This window comes from Tupaia chinensis, unplaced genomic scaffold (assembly GCF_000334495.1).
Source record: "Tupaia chinensis unplaced genomic scaffold, TupChi_1.0 Scaffold143247_1, whole genome shotgun sequence".
Lineage (NCBI taxonomy): Eukaryota > Metazoa > Chordata > Mammalia > Scandentia > Tupaiidae > Tupaia > Tupaia belangeri.
The window spans coordinates 90,338-113,069 of NW_006203091.1; the positions used below are offsets into that span (position 1 = coordinate 90,338).

Below are 22,732 nucleotides of genomic sequence, written 5' to 3' on the forward strand. Positions count from 1 at the left end.
TGTCCATTTTCTCTGTAGCCCAAGGGCCCTGTCAACAAAGGAGAGCTGCTGATGACGCGCCCCGCCTCACATTCCTCCGTGGCTTTGTGCCACCTGCAGAGGCCAGCTGGCATTCTTTATCAGGACATCCCACACTTTCTTCCTCTTAGCACACCTGCCCTCGCCTTACCTGCATGGGGCTAGAGCGGGTCCCCAGGCCATCACAGCTTGAGTATCCTCCCTGCCCCAACTGCCCTCCCCAGGTAGGTTAGAAGCAACCTGGATGTTCCATTCGGGCCTTGAACCCTCTGCTGTTCAAACCAGCCCTTCTTGTATTGAGCTGTGCATGTTTATCTGATGGCTCTCCCCTGAGCAGTGAGCTTTGGGTAAAAGGTTTCTGAAACTAGAGTTCCTGGATGGGCAGCATTTTGCGTATTTCCAAGGGCAGCATTTTGGGTATGTGTATAAGACACATTTTTCTAAGGAGTAGACAGATGTCTTGTCTCAGGTTCCCCAAAAGATCCAAGACCTAAAAAGAACCACTGCCCTTAACAGGTTACTTTACTCTGTGCCCTTTCCTGGCATGTACTTAATGTGCGCTGCTTGCATGACTGAGGGTCATAGATGTTTGGGTTTTCTCACCCCTCCGTGCTTTCATTAATGGACTCAGTTGACTGGTAGTGTATACAAAGATGCTTCTATAACTGGTTGGCAGGGCCAGGCAGGAGCAGGGGCAGGTTGTGGACCCTCAAGGGAAAGGTTTTGAGTGTAGGGCTAGAGGCCTCCCCAGCTGGCCATGCATGCGTGTGTCTGTACTCTGAGCGGCTCAGACTGAGGATAGATCATGGTGAGTAGACCCTGTTGGGGGTGCCTACCTCTCGCTTTCTCTCTGTCTTTCTCTCAGGGAAGAAATCAATAAATAAACTTAAAAAATAGTGGAATCTTGAGACCAGCAGTTAGTGGAATGGCTGTGTCACTAGACTCCCATGTAGTCAACCGCGGTTCGAGTCTCGGACCCGGAGGCTTAAACTAACGCCGGGTGCGTGTGCGTGCGTGCCCAAGATCCCGAGGGGAGAATGGAGGAGAAGGGATTGCGGCGTGGCCATCTCCCCTGGGGGGTGACTTCTCGCTTTTTGTCTTTCTGTCTCTGTCTTTCCAGTGAATGCACGCACCCTATAGCAAAAACCTCTCAAAAAAAAAATAGTGGAATCTTCATACTCAAAAGAAAACAGATTAAATGACTACTGAAAAGTTTTTGTTGTTGTTTTATTTTTGTAGTGGGAGTGTAATCAATGTAAAAAAAAAAATTAGGCGATAAAATCCCTTCTCTTTGGGGCCAGCAGGTGGCATGGTGGTTAAGGCGCTAGATCCCACGTGGCTGACTGCGGTGAGTCCTGAACCCAGCCGCTTAAAGAACACCCTGGGCATGTGTGTGTGCGTGCCCAAAATCCTAAGAGGAGGATGGAGGAGAACGAATGTGGTGTGGCCATCCCCCTGGGGGTGCTTTCTTACTTTCCTTCTCTGTCCATCTCTATCTCTGGCAAGTGCACACACCCTGTAGCAAAACAACAATAACAACGACAACAACTTTTGCTTCGCCTCTTAGAAGCCTGGTGCAGGGCTTTCTGCAGCAGGCTCCAATACAAAGCGGAGAAGTTGATCTTGGCAGTATTTGGAGAGTTTCAGTTGAGATTACAGAGCCAAAGGCCGGCAGCATGTTCCCATGTGCGCCCCTGGTCGTCTGAGCAGATGGCCAGCGGAGAAGCGTCCTGGGTTGCCTGCCCTGTGATGCTATTTGTAAAGAATGTTATTGTTCGGCCTCTTCACTCTGCACGGCCAGTGTGGTTTTCCTCGGCCACTTCAGTTGAATTTACTTCTTCCGGTGATTGTTACTCTTTGTTTCTCTCCCTCCCGGCAAATCCTTCCTTAAAACCTCCCTTTTTAATTTTTAAGTATCCCTTCCTGTCTCTTCTATTCAGTAGTACATTAAGAACCAAAATATTATAATACCGTGTTTTATGTTGAGAGGACCGAACAAAGACCCCCTTCTAGCATTTTGGCATGATTAAAAGCAAAAACAGCAAACCAGTTGGTAACGTCTTAACTGTACTTTCACCAGAGTAATCATTGTTAGAAGTTTCTCAAGACGATGCAAGAGAGATAAAAGATTATGTAAAAGTGGGAGACGGTACACATTCTGCTTATTTTTATAAAGGGCTCTTGGAATCCTTTAATTTTGCTTAGACCCTCTTCCTCAGCTCTGTGTGGATGCGTGGGGTGTTGGCTGGGTCCTCGTACAGGCTTCTGCCACCTGGTCTCACTTCTTCCTGTACGTGTGTCCTGGAGCTTGATTTCCTCCTAGGTCAAATGGGGGTGGTCGTAATGGACCGACTTCTTAAAACTGTTGCAATGATTACACGGGATTCTCCTTGTTTGGTTGAACATAGTGCTTGGGCTTCGCTGTGAAACTGGCCAGCGTGGCTGCCCAGTTTCGGTTGTGTCTGCAAAACCAGCGAGTGGAGTGCGGTGGCCCTGCGCTTAGCGCGTGTGAATGAATGGGCATGCCTATGGGTGGCCGTCTCCCAGAGCATTGCCTTTCCAAGTGCTGCTGACTCTTCCCAAAAGTCAGGACACTATTTTAATCATATACACAGCCCAAATGCAAGTTCACGACACAGTGCTCTTGTGAGGTATGGTGTGCTTTCATGTTTTCTTTTTGCAGCTAAACACTGGGACCTATTCCATTTCACTGCTTGCTGTTGGGTTGTGTCTGTAGTGTGAGAGCCCTGCTGTAGGCTAATGTGGGGGACCACTGCAGAGGATTGGAAATAATTAGTTTAGAGACTGTTGACTGTTGAAACACGTGTCTAGATATTTGGAAGATGTTCTGGGACATTCATCAGCCATGACCTGGAATTTATGGGTCAGAATCGCCAGATGCCTTTTAACAGCAGTAGCATCATGTCCTCTGATTCTTTTTTCTTCTTTTTCTTCTCAAGTGTTTCATGAGACTTAGAAACTTGAAATTGTTGCTTCCTACTGTTAATGAAGTATTCAATAGGAATCTCAATATGTATTTTTTTTTCTTTTTTTGGGGGGAGATTTTTGCTACAGGGCACATGTGCTTGCCAGAAAGACAGTGAGAGACAGAGAGAGAGAAAGCGAGAAGTCACCCCCCCAGGGGGGTATGGCCATGCCGCAATCCCTTCTCCCCCATTCTTCTCTCAGGATCTTGGGCACACATGTACAGGTGCCATATGCGTGCCCTGCGTGAGTTTAAAGCCACCCGGCCTGGGACTCGAACCGCAGTTGACTACATGGGAGCCCAGCAACGTAGCTATTACACCATCTGCTGGTCCAAAAAATGTTTTCATTTTTATTTATTTTTAAAATTTTCATTGTCAGAGGGTGCATGTGCTCACCAGAGAAAAAGAGAAAGCACCCCTAATGCGCTGTAGTCCCACCTCAATCCCCTCTCCTCCATTTCTCCATTCCTTCAGAATTTGGGGCGTGCTCACACATGTTCCCTGTGTGGTTTTCAGGCTGTTGGGGCTAGGATTCAGACTATGGTTGGCCATGTGGGATCCAACTCTAACCATTAGGTCATGGCCAGCTCAGTAAAATATGTTTTTAATGAAATTCTCCCCCTGCCCCCCGCTTTTAAAAAACTCTTCCAGGCATGGGTACTAGAAAAAATTTCTTTCCTCCGTGAGGGAGAGAAAGAGGAAAAAGAGAAGAAAAGGGAGAGAGACAGAGATAGGTATCCATGACAGGGTTTCACTATGTCACGGTCCTCCTGCCCCAGTCTCCCAGTTAGCCAGGGTTAAAGGCGCTTGCAAGTGCACCTGGCATGTTGAGATTGGTCCAGAATCGAACCCAGACTCCCAGTGTGGCTCCAGCCTCCCAGCAGTGGTGCCACCACCATGGTGTCATTATGCTGGGTCTAGAAAAATGTTAATTATGTGGCTCTCACTGTGTTCCCACTGGGCGATGCTACCCAGGGAAATTCTTTTTACTAGTGAGCTTAAGTTTGTCTTCATTTTACTCTCAGTTGTATCACTGAGGCTCATTAATGGTGCTGAGCAAAGTGTTCTCATTTCAGCTCAGAAGTGTGCACCCGATGGGCTTGCTGAGAAATCCCTTTTCCCTGCTGTTTGTGCATTGGGGGATCGCTGCTGAGTGGCTGGGCCAGGGCTGACATCAGGCGCCCCCTGGGTGTGGTTTCCTTTGGGTGGTAGACTCCCATCTTGGCTTGAGGTTAGCTTGCTTTTAAATTTTGTTCTCTCTGTACAGTATTACACTGCAAAATTAGAATAGTAATGACATTCTCCCAGTTTTTAGGGGAAAAATATAACATGGAAAGAAAACCAGCATTTGTGGAGTATGTAATGAGCTCCAGCCCCATCGCCCCCGTAGAAAGGACAGGCGCGGCCAGGCCGCCCTTGCCCGAGCTGCTCCTCTCTAGTCCGTGTGGGGCATTCAGGTTGCTCAGCTGGACGTCTTCCTCCCTTACAGTTAAAAACAGCCGACTGCCACCTATCTCTGTAAGTCAACAAATATACGCCGAGGGACCTTCCGCATTTCCGTCACTAGCTGGTGCTGCTTTTCAAGTGTTCTGACTTCCATTGCACCGGAGCCTGAAGCCTGTTGAGAACCGTCAGATGGCCGTAGGGGCAGCGCCGGCGTGCCTTGCTGGACCTCCTAAGTACCTTGCAGACGGATTTGTGGCAGTACTGCTGCTGCAAAGATGCTCTACTGAGGGTAGATCTTGCTAAGATTTTGTCTCTTTGTCTTCCCTGGACACTCTGTCTCTGATGGACAGACTCACATTCAGAACCCATATCACAGATCAAAAGTTGACACGATCAGTGGCAATCAGAACAGAAGGGTTGGGGGGGCCTTCATGGGTGGGAGCCTGATGAAATTGCCTTTCTTCCTCCTAAGGCTACATCGGTCTAAAAAAGCGCTTTTTGCATGAGGAATCACCTGTAGTACTCTGGCCTCTGGAGTCCTGCTTTTCTCATCACCTGGGCCGTGTGACCTTGTCATATTCAAAATGCCCTTTTCCTTCTCCGTTCTGTCTCTCTGATTTCTTCTTGACTACGAATTGGCTCCATTCTGGTTATTCTATGTGACCAAATTTTGCATTTGGCTGGATGAATTTATCAAACATGTTAATGAAGGCCTGCTGTGCTGGGGGCTCTGGTTTAGCAAGGTGGATTAGTGCGGGAACAGCAGCCTTCCTTTCACGGAACTCAGGCGGCCGGGGAGGTGGCCAGGGCAGACAGTGCAGGAGCAGGTCTGTAATGTGAGAACAGGGCCGGCGGGCCTTCTCCCCTCACCCCCAGACTGCGGTGGAGGGGTAGATCTTCTTGTCCTTGCCCCAGCGTGTGTACTTGGCCAACTCTTTTGTGGCTCACTAAAGATGCTCACGTTACCAATGAGATGTCCTATTCAGACTTTTCGGATGTCAGCGGTCGCCGACCTCTGCCCAGATCTCCTAGCGTGCTGGCCAGCCCGCTAACTGCTCTGGCAGAGAGCCGCCGAGTCTCAGGCGCTTAGCAGAGTAGACTGGGGGTGGCGGGAGTGGGAAGGAGCTGACTCACACAGTCAGTCAGGGACCCAGGCTTCGCCCATAGCGTGGCCTGCCCATAGTCTGAGGCTTTGCCATCCCCCACTGTGTCCTCTGCTTTTGGCCAGTAGGCAAGAGAAGAGAGAGGGCGCGGATGATCCTGTCAGAAATTTACGGGACAAGCCCGGGAGGGGCGCCTGGTGCTTTTGCCCACACCCCATTGGCTAGAGCCCGGTCATGTGGCCCTACCCAGCTGTATTAGAGGCTGGGACATGTGTGATCTTCTGTGGGGTTGAGAAGAAAATGATGCAGGGGTTTGGGGGAGCGGGTGGCCTTGTCCCGACTCCCTTGCTGTGAGTAATATATGCGCAGGTACAAGAGGCAGCATTTAAATATTGACTCAACTGATGTGACCACTGCAAGATGCCTTTGGGGTTTGGGGACCTGAGTTATGTATCTTCTAGGGTATCAGTAATGTTGACCTTCGCGCTCAGGTGAGTTGACTGACGAGAATCTCTGGCCCGTTCCTCCCCTGGGAAAAGCTGTGCCCTGTGGAATATGCCAGCACTCTGCAGTAGGAAGTTGCTTCTCGGGAGGGACATGCTCATTTACAAGACTCTCGGTAAGGTATGCCTGGTTGAAGGCCGAAGGACAGTGACACCACTTGTGGCTACTGTAGCCCCGAGAGAGATCTGGGCCGTGCACCTTTGCATTTTCCAGATCAAAGATGTTGAGGCCGGAGGTCCCCTGCAGGTGCGCACTGTGCTGCTCCAGGGAAAGGGCTGACCTGCACCCGACTCTCTGTCGCAGGGGTTTACTTCCGCCCACCTCTACATATCCTTTCACTTGAGAGAAGTTTGAGGAGCCAAGTCCTTTTCAGATTAGCCTGGGGATTTGTCTGTGAACTCTACTAGTCGGTTTTTGTTTTTAATATTTTTTTCTTTTTTTATTATGCCAGAGGGCACATGCAAATGAGAGAGAGAACAAAAGAATGAGAGAGAGGAAGAGAAAGCACCCCCCCAACAGAGCCTGGTCATGCTGCAGTTATTTTCCCCCCAGTTCAACCTGCCAGGATTCCGGGCATGCATGCATGCGCCCTATATGTAAACGGCTGGAGCTGGGACTTGAACCCTAGTTAGCCATGTGAAATCTGACTTCCTCTGCGTAGTACTTAACTGCTGTGCTATAGGGCTGGCCTGCTAGTTACTTTTGTGTTGGAGATGTGAAAAGACTGACCATTATGAGCACACGCACACACACAGACACACACAAATGCACACAGGTTATCCATTTCCTCCATGAGAGAGAGATGCAGAGGGACAGTGCAGAGATCGCAAATGTTATCTGCACTGATCTAAGGCCCTGTCATTAACAACTGGGACACTCACACAGGTGCAGACTTTGAGTTCAGGGTCTGGTTTTGCTTTACCCTAAATTCTAGAGTTGGCAGTTGATGGCAGGTGCTAGTTCGGTTTCGGTGCATATTGTGTATAACTATCTGGGGTAAAACGTACATTCACTTGATTACTTCTGATGGCTGTTGAGCACTGACCTGGCAGGTGAACAGTGCCCGCACCATTCTAAATCCTGACAGAGAAACGAAGAGTCTAAAAGCCTCTTCATTTTGGAGTCAGGGCGCTCGAGGACCTGTTCACTGCTGGGTGAGAGCCCTCACTCTGGGGTGCAAGCGCTATGCCACCGAAAGCTTAGGGGAGCAACTAGCACAGCACATAGGCTCGAATTCAGCACATAGGTAGCCACAGCGGGCTGGCGTCCAAGCTCCAGCAGACTGTGAAACTCCTGGCGAGCCAGGTAGCTTAGAAAAGGTGAAGGAAGTCTTTATCGTGTTTTGAGGGCTGGTTTGGAACCGAAATCAAGATTAATAGTGTCCTCTCTGAACAGCGTATTAAAAATGATTATGAATTGGAAACATCAAGATTATCTTGTTCCAGGAGACTGGAAAATACAGTACAAGCGCCAGGGACTACCCTGGCCTCCTTTTGATAAATAAATCCTGTGAAGAACCAGCATTTATCCTGTTCTCGCTCCTCCCACCTTCTATCCACCTCTGCTTCTCTACAACTTGGCACGCAGGCATACCTCAGAGATACTGTGGGTTTTGTTCCAGACCACCGCAATAAAGTGGATATTGCAACAAAGTGAGCCGCTGGTTGTTTGGCTTCCGAGTGCACATCTAAAAGTTATGTTTACACTGCGCTGCAGTCTAGGAAGTAGAGTCCATTCAACGTCACGCCTAATACAACAGTGTACATGCCTTAATTAAAAAACACAATCGAGGGGTTCAGATGGTGGCACAGCAGTAAATCGTGGTGCCCCGCGAGGTAGACTTGTGTGGGAGGGTTGCTGGTTCGCATCCGGAGACCTCTCTGAGTATGCCTGGCACGTGTACCTGTGATCCTGGCTGGCTGCCACTGGGGGTAGATTGTGGTACCGGCACTCTCTTGGGGGTGCTATATCTCTGTCTCATTCATGGGGTAAAAATATAATTGACTCTGAAAACTTTGAAAAAATACATTGGACCCTTGGGGAACCAGCAGTTAGCGTAATGGCTATGTCGCTGGACTCCCACGTAGTCGACCGTGGTTCATGTCCCGGACCCGGTGGCTTAAAACTCACGCCGGGCGCATGTGCGTGCATGCCCAAGATCCCGAGAGGAGAATGGAGGAGAAGGGATTGCGGCGTGGCCATCCCCCCTGGGGGGTGATTTCTCGCTTTCTGTCTCTATGTCTCTCTCTGTCTGTCTGGCGAGCGCACGCGCCCTACAGTGAAAATCTCTCCAAAAAAAAAAAATACATTGGACCCTTGACAAATGGGTTTGAGTTGTGTGTGTCCACTTCTGTGTGGAATTTTTTTCAATAAATACTGCTAATGCATTTTCTCTTCCTTATGATTTTCATTTTTTTTAAAAAAGAACTATTTAATTTTATTTATTATTATAATTTCTTCATTTGCTTTGGGGTATGTGTGCTCACCAGAGAGCGACAGAGGGAGAGGGAGAGGGAAAGTGAAAAAGCAAGCTGCTAGGTCCAGGATTTGAACAGCGGCTGGCCATGCAGGAGTCCAGCGCTTTAACCACCATGCCACCTGCTGGACCCGTGATTTTCTTAATAACGCTTCTGTTTGTTTGTTTTGAGACAGAGTCTCATGTTGCCTATGCTAAACTCGCCATCCTCCTACCTGAGCCTCCTGGGTACCTGAGATTACAGGCAATGTGATACCGTGCCTGGCCTAGCATTGGCTTTTCCCTGGCTTACTTTATTGTAAGAACGCAAATTTCATTCTGGGAGTCTTCCTGAAGAAAGATTTACAAATACAACTTATGAGTTTTATACACGCAGATACTGCTTTCATTATTTTAAGAGTGGAGATCAGATATAATCCACATATGGCAAGTAGTCGCCATTTTCAGGTGTGCAGTTCATTGGCTTTTAGTACATTCACAGCGCTGCACAACCGTCCCCCTCTGATTCCAGGAGATTTTCATCACCCCAAGAGGAAACTGGCCAGTAGGCGGCGCTCTCCACTCCCTCACCCTGAGCCCCTGGCACCACTGATGCACTTTCTGCCTTTGTGAACTTGCCTGTTCTGGATGTTTCCTGTAGGTGGAGCCTCACAGCACGTGACCCACCAGCACAGGGACTTCAGAGCTGATCCAGGCTGAGGCACGTATCAGCGTGTCATTCCTTCTTGTGGCCGAATACTCCTCAATATTCTGTCATAAGGACGGATCATGTTTCATTTATCTGTTCATTGGCTCTTGGGTATAAGTTGTCCCCACCTTTTGGCTATTGTGAATAATATTATGAACATCGTGTGCAAGTTTTTGTGTGGACACACATTTTCATTTCTCTTGTGTGTGTGCTGGAGAGGAATAACTCTATGTTCACCTCCGTGAGAAATTGCTGAACCACTTCGCAAACATGAATGGCTCTCCTGAGCATTTATATGAGCGAAAATGTGGAAGCGATGTCGATGTCCGTGGGAGGAGCGTGCTTAGGTGAACTCTGAATCCCCTTCGCGGATGGCCTGCCCCACTGCACGGTAGTTACTCAGCAGGCGCTACTGAGCACCAACTTTGTGCTCTGGCCTGGACCAGGTGCTGGAGCTCAAACGCTCTTGAAATGCGGTCATTGTTCTTAAGGAGCTTGAGTTATTCAACTCTTCTGGATGGTGTGTTCAAATAACTTAGGATGAGAGAGAGGGAATTCTTTGCTACATAGTAGGCTAGATCCAATCATTTTTGGAGGGACTCAAGGTATGACTTAATACATAAACATGTACCAAAGTTAAGGGAGAAAGGCAGGATAAAAAGTGAATATACTGTATGGTCATGACTATGTCTGAAAAAAACAAAGACAATGAATTAAAAAAACAGGTGCAGAAGAACACACCAAAAAATAGGAATAGTGGTTGCCATTGGGTGGCGATATAAACGAGCATTTCTGTAATGGAAATGAAAATGCCCCCTAGCCTGCGTGTGGTGACTGGGGAGGCTGGTGACTGGGGAGGCGGGAAGAACCCAGCATCAAGGTCTCAGGGAGGTGAGAACTCAAGCAGCTGGCTGGCACCTCTGTGGGTGAAAACAGAACCTCAGGGGGATGCTAGTGTGCCGACACTTCCCCTCTTCCCCCCTCCTCAGGCACCTCTTTTCTTTTTGAAGCCTCTGCCCATGTCTGAGCCTACTAGGCTCAGCAGTGGCCCGTCAGGTAGTTAATAAAGAAGCTTTTAAATGTTTTCAGGGGGAAAAAAGGGTCTTCAAAGTTATTAAAAGCCTTGCTGATGCTTTGTAAGAAGAGAACACTGAGTTGCTATTTTTTTTCTTTTTTGCTATAGGGCGTGCGCTTGCCAGAGACAGAGAGAGACAGAGAGACAGCGAGAAATTATCACCCAGGGGGAATGGCCATGACACAATCCTTTCTCCTCCATTCTTCTCTCAGGATCTTGGGTGCACGCGTGCGCACGCGCACACACACACACATGTCTGGCGTGAGTTTTAAGCTGCCCAGTCCGGGATTTGAACCACGGTCGACTTCGTGGGAGTCCAGCGACGTAACGGTTATGCCATCTGCTAGTCCCTTGAGTTGCTAATTTATTTACTCTAATTGTATTATCTAATCTTCTTTCCATATATTAAAAAGAATTCTAAGATCAGCAGTGAAAAATCGCTCAAATCAGCTTATCTACTGGCCCTGCCCATTCCAGAATGCTCTGCTTTGGGACTGCCTGAGCTGCTCCCTTTGCAAGCCCACTTACCCTGGTTTTAAACATGCTCTGTTTAAATACAGACTAGCCAGATCGGGGGACGTGGATGGGAGTGGAAGAAAGCACAGAACTTGCATGATTTTACCCTGTGGGGAATCCTGTCAGAGTTGGAACCAACTGAAAGTGGAGGGGGTGAGGGCATCGCTCTTACAGAAACAGGGCTCTTGGAACAAAGTATTATAATTGCTTTCTGTTTTTTTTTTTTTTTATCTATACCTTCTCATAAACTCTTTTTAGTTGTGTGCTCAGCATTCGAACTACTGGGTCATCAGGAAAGCCATGAAGCATTTTGGCATAGGAAAATACGTTATGACTTTCTCAGTGACCTAAGAGTAAAAGCAAATATAATGAAGATCAATTACATTTACAAAAATAGAAAATGCTTGGTGCCAGCAGATGGCATGGTGGTTAAGGTTCCAGATTCCCACATAGCCAACTGTGGTTCAAGTCCTGGTCCTGGCAGCTTGCTTTCTCACTTTCTCTTTCTCTCTCTGGCCAAATTAAAAAATAAAAACAGTAATAGAAAATAAAATAAAATAAATAATTGTGAAAAAAAAGAAATAGAAAATGCTATCCCTACTTGACAACTTAGTCATAGAATTAGAAGTCCCAAATCTTTGGTAGGTGCAAAGACAGCATAGAGAATTAAAATTAGGCATAAAGAAACTCATGATGGTCTTTGAAAGTAGAAGTCATTGGATGGTGCTGTAATAGAGGAGGGCCTGAGAGAGGTCGAAGCATTGGGGTATTGGGGTCTTCTTTACTGTCTACTAAGTGGCCTCACGTTGGTCATTTGAATTCTAATGTTTTGCTGTTTGTAGTTTTCCTGTCTCCTACTTGTTAATCAGCCACCATTTTCTCTATGCTACTGCTTATAATAATGCATCCCTTTCCACTTCTCATTTTTTAAAGTGAATTATTTCATGAGGGAGAGAGACACCCGTGACAAACAAGCACCCTCAACAGGGTTGCATGTTGTGATCCCCCTAGCCTTTCCCCGCCTGCCAGGGTCGCAGGTACCCTCATGCCCTGCATGCGTACGTCAACCTGGGAACCGAACCCAGTCTTCAGGATGGCTTCCAGCACAGCAGAGCATTGAGCTACCTCTGGGCCACCATGGCTGGGCCACGGCGGCTGGGCCCCTGCTTCTAGTTTTTCTCTTCTGTTTTATTGTAGGGGGCATAGCTATAATGTTGCCATCCTCCCACTTTTGTATAATGTGTAAATAAATGGGGGAAGTGGAAAGACTTAAATATATTGGGGGAAGGAAGGGTCTTCTTTCCTAGAGAACCAAAGTATATTTAAACATCTCCAGTTCTACCTTATGTTTAATACATAATTTTGTATATATATATATTTTTTTTTTTTTGAGAGGTTTTTGCTATAGGGCACATGCGCTTGCCAGAAAGACAGAGAGACAGAAAGCAAGAAATCACCCCCCAGGGGGTTGGCCATGCCGCAATCCCTTCTCCTCCATTCTCCTCTCGGGATCTTGGGCACGCACGCACACGCGCCCAGCGTGAGTTTAAGCCACTGGGTCCGGGACTCGAACTGTGGTCGACTACATGGGAGTTCAGTGACATAGCCATTACGCTAACTGCTGGTCCTGGTTTTTGATATATTTTTAATATGGTGTTCGGTTCCATTTAATGTGTTCTTTTCTTTTTGGATTTGATTCTGAAGTTTTAGCCTTTCCACATACCAGGCAATTTCTGCTTTTTTCTTACTCGTATGAAGTTCATACTACCCATATGCTAACATTAGCATTTTCATTTTTTTTTGCCCTTTTATTTTGATAAAACGATACAAGCAAAATGAATCAAAGCAGATGTAAGCCAAGCCACTGCAAGCTCACACGCTGGTTCCTCTCTCTCTGGTCCAACCTGGCTCTACTCTGAAGTAGTTCTACCAGTGACAGTCAGGAAACCATGCAGTGCCGTGTAAAAACCGCCCAGCTCCGACCAAGTCCAAGTGCTCCAAACCGAACTGTAGACATAGGAGTGGTGAAGGGAAGTACGGCCTTCAAGGAGGGGCGCACCAGGAGAAAAGGAGGGCTGGCCACATACAATTGAAATGACCCTTACAGGGCCAGCAGATGGCGTAGCGGTTAGTTGCTGGACTCCTACATGGCCCGCTGTGGTTTGAGTCCCAGATCCGGTGGCTTGAAAATCATGCCAGGTGTGTGGGCATGCCCAAGATCCCAGGAGGAAAATGGAGAAGGGACTGTAGTGTAGCCATTCCCCTGGGGGGTGATTTCTCACTTTCCTTCTCACTGTCTCTGTCTTTCTCTGTTGGCAAGTGCATGCTTTGGCAAAAACCTCTAAAAAAATGACCTTTGCATTCCAAGCAGCTTAGAAAGATACCTTACTTTTACTCCAGCTCTTACTAATTTTCAGTTTGGGGAATTCTGAATTTTTCCTCAACACAGGGGAAAGTGAGGACCTAGCCCTTTTTGGGGTGTTTCGGCTTGGCTTGGGGAGGACTTTTAACGCCGGCCCAGGGGGTTTGCCGTGGCAACTCAGTACCGTTCACTTGCACGGAGAGCCATGGCGTCTGAGGAAGAATCTCGACGTCAGCGTCCCCACGAGTCAGGGAATGGCCACTGGCAGGATGGGGATCATGGGATTGTCCAGGATAAGCCTACCGCCTTGCGGAGGGTACTGACTGTCCCCAGCCAAGTCTGAGGTCTCTCCCGGGTGACTCTCAGCCTTACCCTGAAAGACAGGAACCATATTTTTTAGCCAGCGGCTGCCGGAAGACGGCCCTTGCTGAAAGCTGGAAATTAACACTGAAAGAACTCCAGTGTCCAGCTGCCCAGACACGGCCATTCGGATCATGAAAAGGGAGCTGAGATATACTCACTCTCCTCAGTGTAGTTCTGAGACCAAGTGACTCATCCGAAGTGACTTATCCTTACTGAAGCAACGTTACCCACGGCACCTTTCTTGGGGAAAAAATGCCCTTTTGATATTGGTGCAGTTTAGAATATTCATCATGGTATATGCTGTGTAAAGAGAAAACCATGAAGTCCCTGTCCCAAAACTATTTGGGAATGATAATTGGGAAAATGAGTGTAGACTTTCATTCTCAATGCTGTTACTGGAAGCCATGCCAGAATTCGCTTGTGTGCAGTTTGCAACTATCTAAACGTCTTGAGCATGTGTCATCCTCATAGAAGGTGGGTGGCTCAGGAGAGCAGTGTAGATGTTTATTTTAATGCCCTTAAATTGGACCCGAGAATGTTCTGTGCACTTCACTGCCCGCTAATAGAGGACAGCCTAGGCCATCACACCATGTCTGCTGCAGCGCCTGGTGGGCCGTGCTGGGCGGCCAGGGGTTAGGCATTCTCTGTTGCTGTGTGGTAGGATGCCCTGAAATGTAGCGGTTTGACAACACAGTCAGCATTACCTGATGTGATTCTGTGCTGAGGGACTTTGGCAGTAGTTTAGGTGAGCAGTTCTTATTTGGGGTCTCAGGAGGTGGTGGTCAAGATGCTGACCAGGGCTGCAGGAATCCAAAGGCTTCTTGGGGCTGGGTGACCGACCCATGTCCATGGTGACAGCTGGAGTGCCAGACCTGGTGGCTTGCTTTCTCACCTCCTCCCCTGTCTGTCTGGTGAGCGCGCATGCCCTATAACAAACTAAATAATAACAAATACATAAATAAATAAAATGAATAATTCTTAAAAAAACGTTGGGTTGTTTTTGCTGTGGTTTGTCCCACTCAGGGCCCAGATCGTGCTCAGCACCCCAGCTGCCCTGGAGCCATGCCACCAGCACCATTTCCGACTGGCGGGGGGGGGCTGCAGATAGATGTCGGGGTCGTGGGACGGGCCTGACAGCGTGCAGTCGGCTCCTCCCCTTACGTGCTTTGTGACCGCGTCATGTCTGGGAGACTGTCCACAGAACATTTCACGGACTTTCTGTGATTCTGGTTTTATATGGACTCTTAACTTCTTAAAACCGTATGTTTAAAAGGAGCAGTGAATGAACCACGGTCGTTCTGATGGTGTGTACCAACCTGTAAATGCTACCTGGAAAGGTAGTGCTATATTCAAACCAGTTTGGGGAAATCCCATTCAAAATTCATATCGACGTTATGGGTCTGCGGCTGCGGTGCCTAGCCTTCGGGGGCCAGGGACTTGAAGAGAAGTGTGAGGATGGAGTTAGTGAAACTGAGGTGAGGCGATCCCCACGCATACCAGTCAGCGTGCATTCACACAGACAACCAGAGATGGCGGCCCCGGCCCAGACCTCTGCATGAGCAGCTGCCGTCCCCAAACTGTCTCGTCTCCCAGTGTGATCATGGGGGTGGGGCAGAGCTCTGCTTAAAGAAGTTCATCCGAACACCCTTTAAGTTGTCTCCCATGTCAAGCCAAGGTTTCCTTGCTCAGTTTTCCTCCAGGGAGTGATGCCTGCAGACAACGTGCTTTCGTGCCTTTCTCCAGAAAAACCAGGCCCCGTTGAGGTCTCTGATTCTGGGATACAGGTGTACCCAGTAGGCCTGTCACTGCAGTGCCACGCTGCTCCCCTCTTTGCATGTGACCAGTGCTTCGTGCACCATTGTTCGTTCGTGAGACTGTTCCGACTGTATTTACATAGCGCGAGCTGGCGTGCAGGTGTGATGTATGGAAAGGGAAAGTTGTGAGGGGGGCCGTCTGGGAATGACAAGCGTGTAGGCTCTGCCATTGTCCAGAAGAGCCGCATTCCTCTGCCATCACCTCATTGGGCCTGCTGCTGGGAAGGAGATGCCTGTTTGACCTGTTTTGTTAGTAACTCAATATCTATTTTCGCTGGCATTTGAAGTCGCGGTCTGAGATAGTCACACTTTTGCTCGTGAGTGTACTAATACAGTTATTGGTCATCCTTTAGGCAGAACTGGGCAATTAGTTTTCCAACCCAATAGTCAGAGCAGATGCAGTCAGTTAGATAATATGATGTATAATTTTGTGTTAAAATCTAATTCTGGAGTCAGCAAACTTATTAAAAACTGACCTGACCTTCAAATTTGTTTTCATAATTTTATTTTGCAGGATAACAAAGCCATTGACCTTTGCAGATTGTGTTGGAGACGAACTTCCTTTAGGATGGGAAACCGTATATGATAAACAAATTGGAATTTATTACATGGACCACATAAATCGTAAGTAGAGTGCCTACTCGGGTCATTGCACGTGAGTGCGCTTTCCTGTTGAATCTCAGAGAGGCTGGCGAGTTTTTGTAGAGTGAAACAATCATCCCCGTCCAATGCAGCATTAAACCAGCTTTTGTAAACACAACCAGAAGTTTCCATTGGCTAACTTCTCCCCAAAGTGAGGTGGTTAATGTAGCTGTCCCTCGCTTGTGCCTTGCTGAGGGGCGTATGTGACGTGTTTAATGGAGGCTTTGAATGTCTCATAGAGGGAACACATTTCCCAGGCAGTTTGGAAGCAAATACCTCCCAGAATGAACAGGTGGTTCTTGCAAAGTGGAACCTTCTAGTCCTTGGAACAGTAAGGACCTAAGTGGTGACCCTAGCTTCATTTTGTCTTGTCCATTTTTTAAAAGAATTATTTGTTGGGACCAGCAGATAGCGTAATGGCTACATTGTTGGACTCCCAAGTAGTCGACCACAGTTTGAGTCCTGGACCCGGGGGCTTAAACTCACGCCGGGCACGTGTGCGTGCATGCCTAAGATCCCGAGAGGAGAATGGAGGAGAAGGGATTGCGGCGTGGCCATCCCTCCTGGGGGGTGATTTCTCGCTTTCTGTCTCTACGTCTCCCTCTCTGTCTGGCGAGCACACACGTCCTATGGCAAAATCCTTTCTCCAGCTCCAAAAAATAAAATAAAAAAAAGAAAAAAAGAAAAGAATAAAATAATTTAATTTTATTTATTATTAATATTTTTTAGTTTACTATAGAGCCTATGTGCTTACGAGAGAGAGAGCGAGAGAGAGCTGCCAAGTCCAGGACTTACCCATGGTCAGCCATGTGGGAGTCCTAACCACCACACCACCTGCTGGCCCCTTATGTTGCCAGTTTAACTTTAGTACTCCAGACCTTTGTGACCTGTGTGTATGTGCATGCGTGCGTGTGTGTACAAAGGGAGAAAATGGTATAAAGACATCGACTAAAACCTGCCAGCAAGCTTCGCAGAGCCGCGTGTAACAGTGGTTCTCTGCCCGGGGTGGTTTGGCCCCCATGGGATACTTGGCATTGTGGGGGGGCATTTTCAATGGCCGGGCCTGGGAGAGGTGCTACTGGCACCTGGTACGTAGAGCCCAGGGGTGCTGCTAGATGGCCTCTAGGCACAGTGGGACACCATCAGTAGGTGTCGAGTCTGCAACACCCTGTCTTGGAGGCTGCATTCTATTGCAGACCTCTTCCCACCCCTTGAATTTGACCTTCATCTTCATCAGCCGTCCTCAATCCGTCCCAGCCGGGAGCCCTTCCTCTCTCCTGTTTCAGTCTGGCTTCTCTCCGTGATTGCATTCTTGCCGCTTCTCCCCCAGGCGTGTGAAGCAGGGCTCCCTTTAGCTTGTTCTCGGCCCTTTGGTTTCTTGGGTGTGGGGGAGACCAGGGGTCTGAAGACGCACAGTGCCCCCACCTGGCTGACCTCTCAGCTCTTCCCTTTTCCAGTCCTACAGCTCCGCCCATCCCCCTAGCACCATCCTCCCAGGTTGAAGTCTCTAAGGCTGAGTTCTTGCTTCATCAGTTGCCACCGATCCTTCAGGTTCTGAGCCTTCCCGGCTCAGATCTTGGGGCAGCGAGTTCCTATGCCTGGAACCCAGCCTCGTACACAATCACAGCTGTCATCCAAGACTGGGCAGTGGTGATTATAGGCAGCGCACAGGTACATCCTGTCCTTGCAGGCGGGTACCAAGTGGCAGGAGGTCTTCTAGGTGGACCTGCCCGACACACTGCATGGGGTGAGGTGCTTGGCAAGGTGGAAGTCAGAGAGGCCCCAGCTGAGGACTCATAGGCAGCTGATGACTGACTCTGGAGGCCACTGCACTATGGGCCTGGGCATAGGGCACTGGCGACATCACCAGGCTTTGTCCTTCGGGGCCAGCCGGGATGATGTGCCTGGCATGCCTTTCTAGAAAGCATGTCTGTCTGCCTCCTGCTGCGGCCCTAGGCTCCCGGCTTGTCTCCCTCACGATCTCAACTTGATTACCCCCCCCACCCCTTCTTGGCCACTGGCGTTCTTCGCTTACTTGTTCATGGACTCATGACTAGCGTGTGCACAGCACCTCTCTGTGCCGGCTATTCTGTTGAGCCCCTGGGGACACAGGAAAGTGAAACAGTCTCCACCCTCAAGGCCTTGACACTCTAGAAGTAGCCTGCAGCCCTAAAATTGAGTAATCGGTAAGTAATCATTTTCTCCGGCCAACATGAACTTGACTGGGATGACCCCACAGCATGCAGGAGATGGGTGAGGATGTGGGTTCTGAGCTCACAGCACCCCTGCCCTCGGAGACCTTGTGGGAACCCAGGCTGGAGCAAACAGCACTTGAGAGGCCTAGTGTTACCACTGCAACTGTGTGGGGACCAGTGGGGTTGGCGACCGATGGCGAGGTGACCAGGGGGGCCTGGCTTGGAAGCCTGCAGTTCTCAAGACTCTCTGGGGTCGTGGAGCAGCCTGAATGGTACTGGGCAGTGGCCGCAGTGAGCGGGTCTCTCAGCTGAACAAACATAAGAAACATCTGGGCAGTTACAAAAAGCCAGACTCTGCCCCTCCAGGCCCTTGAGGCTGAACTCTGGGACGAAGCAGGACTCCAGTTTTTGTTTTCTTAATTTCTTTTTCTTTTTTCTTTCCCACTGTGAGCTTTTAAGGTCTGTAAAGGCTTTCTAGGAGGGGTCCTGGGGTGGTGGTGTGAAGGGGTGAGTAGGGGGATGTCCACAGGAGAGCAGGTCGGGAGGGCATTGCCATAGGCAAACTTACCTTGGAACATTCTAGTACACATACTCTTGTGTGTGTTTGTGGTGAAATGAACCTGATATAAAATTTACCTCCCTAACCATTTTGAGGTGCAATTTATACCATTTGCAAGATGGCCAGCTGCGTAGCGTTTGGGGCATTTGCAGTGCATTGGAGCCGTCTCCTCTGTATGGCGTAGTTACCCCACAGCACCACCCTACCTCCAGTGAGCGGTCATCCCCCATGCACCTGGCCCTGGCCTCTGTTAACCACAGTCTGCTTTATGTTTCTGTGGATTTGTCCGTTCTGTGTCTGTCATGTCGGTGGAACCAGGTAGTGTGCCCTTTAGCATTTGGCTTCTTTCTCTTAGTATAATATTTTGAGTCCCCTCCCGCCCCCCGTCCTGTAGTATGTATCAGAGCTCCCCTTTTATGGCCAAATGACATTCCAGAGACCAGCTGAGAGATCCTGAGACTGTAAAGATGACTGAGGCTGTGCCCTGCCATCTAGGGTCTCATACTTCAGGTGGGACACAAAAAACAACCATGGTTACCCCAGCCATTGCGGGAGATGGAAGCGCTTGGAGGGCCGGAGCAGGCTACAAAACAGAGAGGCCTTGGCAGCGTGTCTCAGAAGACCGGGCTTCCTGGTGGGCAGAGAGGACAAAAGCAGCAGAAAGGAAGGCATAGATGAGCCAGCCAGGCAGAGTCGAGGACTTTGGAAAAGTCTAGTCTGTGTAGAGGATGTTTGTGAGGAAAAGGACAGAAAGCAGGGGTGAAGGTGGCAAGTGACACTGGGCTCTGTGCTTTCCAAGACGTTTGTGTGTTAAAGAGTGCAGTAGTTAGGAGGGTAACTGCTGAGTGACTGAGGAGGGGGTTTGGTGGGGCGAGACAGCAAGCTGGGGAATTTCGGGGTAACATTGTAAGGGTCTGGTTGAACCTAGAGGGGACAGAGAAGGGCACACCCTTAGTTATTATCCTGTCTCAGGACAGGAGTCACCAGTTCTTGATGACCCATGGAATGTTCCAGAGGGAGAAGATACTTCTTTAAGACCGAGTCCCAGGGCGGACAAAGTTGGCTGATGGGTACATGCAGATGATGCCACTCTCTGGGAAAGGGACGGCAGAGGGGAAGCAGGGATGGTACTGAAAGGGTGGCATGTCAGAGTGCGTAGGATAAGTGGCTCAGAATGATCTTGGGTCCATCTAGATGGAGATGAGTCTAGGAGGCAGTCGATAGTAAAAGACTGAAGCCAGAGGTAGGCACGAGCCCTTCTGCGAGCCTGTGGAGTGAGGAGGCAGGAGTGGAAGCTGGGAAAGTTACAGGTAGGCAGAGGTAAGGAAGTCAGCGAACGACGAGCAAAGGCTGAACAGGCTGGTCTGGGAGCCGAGAGACAAGGAGCAAGCTGAGTCGGGAACCAGTAGAGCTTCCGTCATCCCAGTGAAGTCAATGGGAACAGAAGGTCGGAAATGTCTTCACTTGACAGTTCCAGGCTTGTTTGGGTTCATCTCCAATGTCAGTTTCCTTTATACACGATAGAGAACATGCAAGTGAGAGAGAGAGCCCTCCGCAGGGTCCGATCGCATGGACATCGCCTTCCTCCAGCCCTCCAGCTCCTCAGGATCTTGGGCGCCTGTATATGTGCTTGGTGTGTTTCAGGTCTACCATGCCAGGGATCCAAGCTGCGGTCGTCCCTGTGACTTCCAACACTGCAGTTCAGCACACTGCAGACAGTGTCACTAGGCTAGGCCCTCCAATGCTTACTAGAAGTGTGGTCTTTGTCAGTGACTTCCCTCTTCCATGGACTCTTTCACATCTGGAGCGTTTTCCTCTCTTCTCAACCGTTGGCTGTATAAATAGAAAACGTTCCACACTTCAGAAGGGCTCACGAGAGAGAACCTTCCACATGTGCATTGTGGCAATTAATTCATGTTCATATTGGCTGGTAACATAGTTGACTGTTGGTCAACCGAAAGATTTTACTTTTAGATCACTGATGTTCTTCCCCTTTTAATTTCAGAGCTTACTCAGATTGAGGATCCAAGAGAACAGTGGAGGCGAGAGCAGGAGCGGATGTTGAAGGAATATTTAATTGTAGCCCAGGAGGCTCTCAATGCCAAGAAAGAAATCTACCAGATTAAGCAGCAGCGGTTTGAACTGGCTCAAGAGGAATACCAGCAGCTGCACAAGATGTGCGAGGACGACAGCCGCTCATACGCCAGCTGTGAGTTGACTTTTCTCCCTGCTAGGTAATCTGCAAATGCCGAGCTCAGCACAAGGTAGCCTTATGAAGGTTCCAATGGCACGCTGTTGGGGACATTTGCGCTGTAGTCGGGTGATCACCATCGCCACTCCTTGGCAAATCTTAAAGTGCCTGCTTTGTGCCCAGGCACTGGGACATGGTGGCGACTGCGAAGGGAAAGGTCCCTGCCTTCATAGAGACTATGTTCAGTAGGGAAGACAGAAAAGAAACAAGCACGTACGATTTCCGTTAGTGACGTGAAAGCTCCTCCTCTGTTGCATTCATGACTTTCAGGAGGAAGATCTCCGCAGTTCATCCGGCTTGTCAGGACGATCTCTTGGGAAACACCATAGTGGTTTCATTACTCCTGGGTGGGAAGGCTCAGGAGTTGTCAGACACGTCAAGACCTGGCTCTCGTAGAGTTCTTTCTTGGCTTTCAGCTTTTTTGGGCAGCCCACTGGGCAAGGATGCCTACAGTATAACCCAGAGGATCTGGGGCACTGCTTTCTGCCCCTCAAGTAAGATGACTATCTCCTGCTGATCTCAAAAGGAGCTGCTTCCTAATCTTGGCAGCTGTCAGAGGTGGGCTCCTGTTTCATTAGTATTCAGCAGATGCCCAGGCATTGAAGGGACCAAGGTGGGTCTCAGAAACCACAGCGTTTTATTACTGACCCAGTCAGTCACTCTTTGAACTGGTCCCTTTACAGTAGAGTCGTCACAGTCAGCAGCCATCCCCCTCCGTGAGCACATGGTGACTGTCCTGACACCAGTGAGCTTAGAAAGAATGGATGAAGTTGGTACCACTAGGTTTTTATTAAACTCTGTGTGTTTGAGACACGGAAGGACTTACCTGTGACATTCCTGCAAAAAAAACGCCAGGCATTTGGTCCAGGTGACAGAGCTCTGAACACTAAAAACACGGTCCTAGCTTGATTCTGTGCTGCATGTCAGAGTGGAGGTTAGGCCAAGTGGCCCTGCGTCTTGTGCTCTTTTTTACTGTAGCTGCCGATGAAGGTAAGCCATTGATGCTGTGGACAGTGCTGGGCTCTTCCTTCTGACATGCACCTTGAGGGAATGGAGGGGCCCCCAGTATAACGGTGTGTTGCTTCCATGTCATCTTAGCTTTCGTTCTTCAGATGTTGGTACACACTAGTTGTTTGCCTGGTTTTTAAACGTTCCATTAGAATGTGTTAGGTCAGCTCAGGCCTGCTATGTAGAGGCTAACTCTGCAGTTTTCTTGTAATGTCTGTCTCTGATTTTGGAATCAGGTTAATATAGGCCCCATAGAATGAATTGGGAAGTGTTCCTCCTTTTTCCCGAAAGAGTTGGCGTAGGATTGGCATGAGCGCTTTCTTAACTATTTGATAGAATTCACCAGAAAAGCCATCTGGGCCTAGAGTTCTTTGTGGAATGTTTTCAACTACAGATTCAATACCTTTCATAGATACAGGGCTATTCAGGTATTTTCTTTCTTCTTGCTCAGTTTTTGGTATCTGTGTGTTTCAGAGAATTTGTCTAATCCAGAAGTTGTGAACTTTTCTGTGAAGGGTCAGATAGTAACTGCGTTCAGCCCTGCGGGCCATCTGATCTCAGTTGTACCTCCTTAGCCCTGTGGTTATGGAACAGAAACAGCCGGAGACGGTGTGTGTGCAGCTGTGTGTGGCTGTGTACAGGTAACAGGCTGGCCTTGGCCCACGGGGAGTTTACCTGTGACCTAAGCTGCCGCCTCTAGAAAGTAGTTTAGAGAATTCCCTTGC

General features: G+C 48.9%; 1 protein-coding gene across 1 annotated transcript in view; it reads left to right on the top strand.

Annotated features, from left to right (window-relative positions):
* Window positions 1–15,858: 15,858 nt before the first annotated feature.
* Window positions 15,859–22,732, top strand: part of LOC102490303 (protein WWC3) — a 38,600-nt gene continuing 31,726 nt past the window's right edge. Inside the window, exons 1-2 of the mRNA XM_006163831.3 lie at window positions 15,859–15,976; window positions 20,754–20,957. Coding sequence (XP_006163893.2) covers window positions 15,961–15,976; window positions 20,754–20,957 — 220 coding nt within the window. The 5' untranslated portion in view covers window positions 15,859–15,960. The remainder of the gene's footprint in view (window positions 15,977–20,753; window positions 20,958–22,732) is intronic.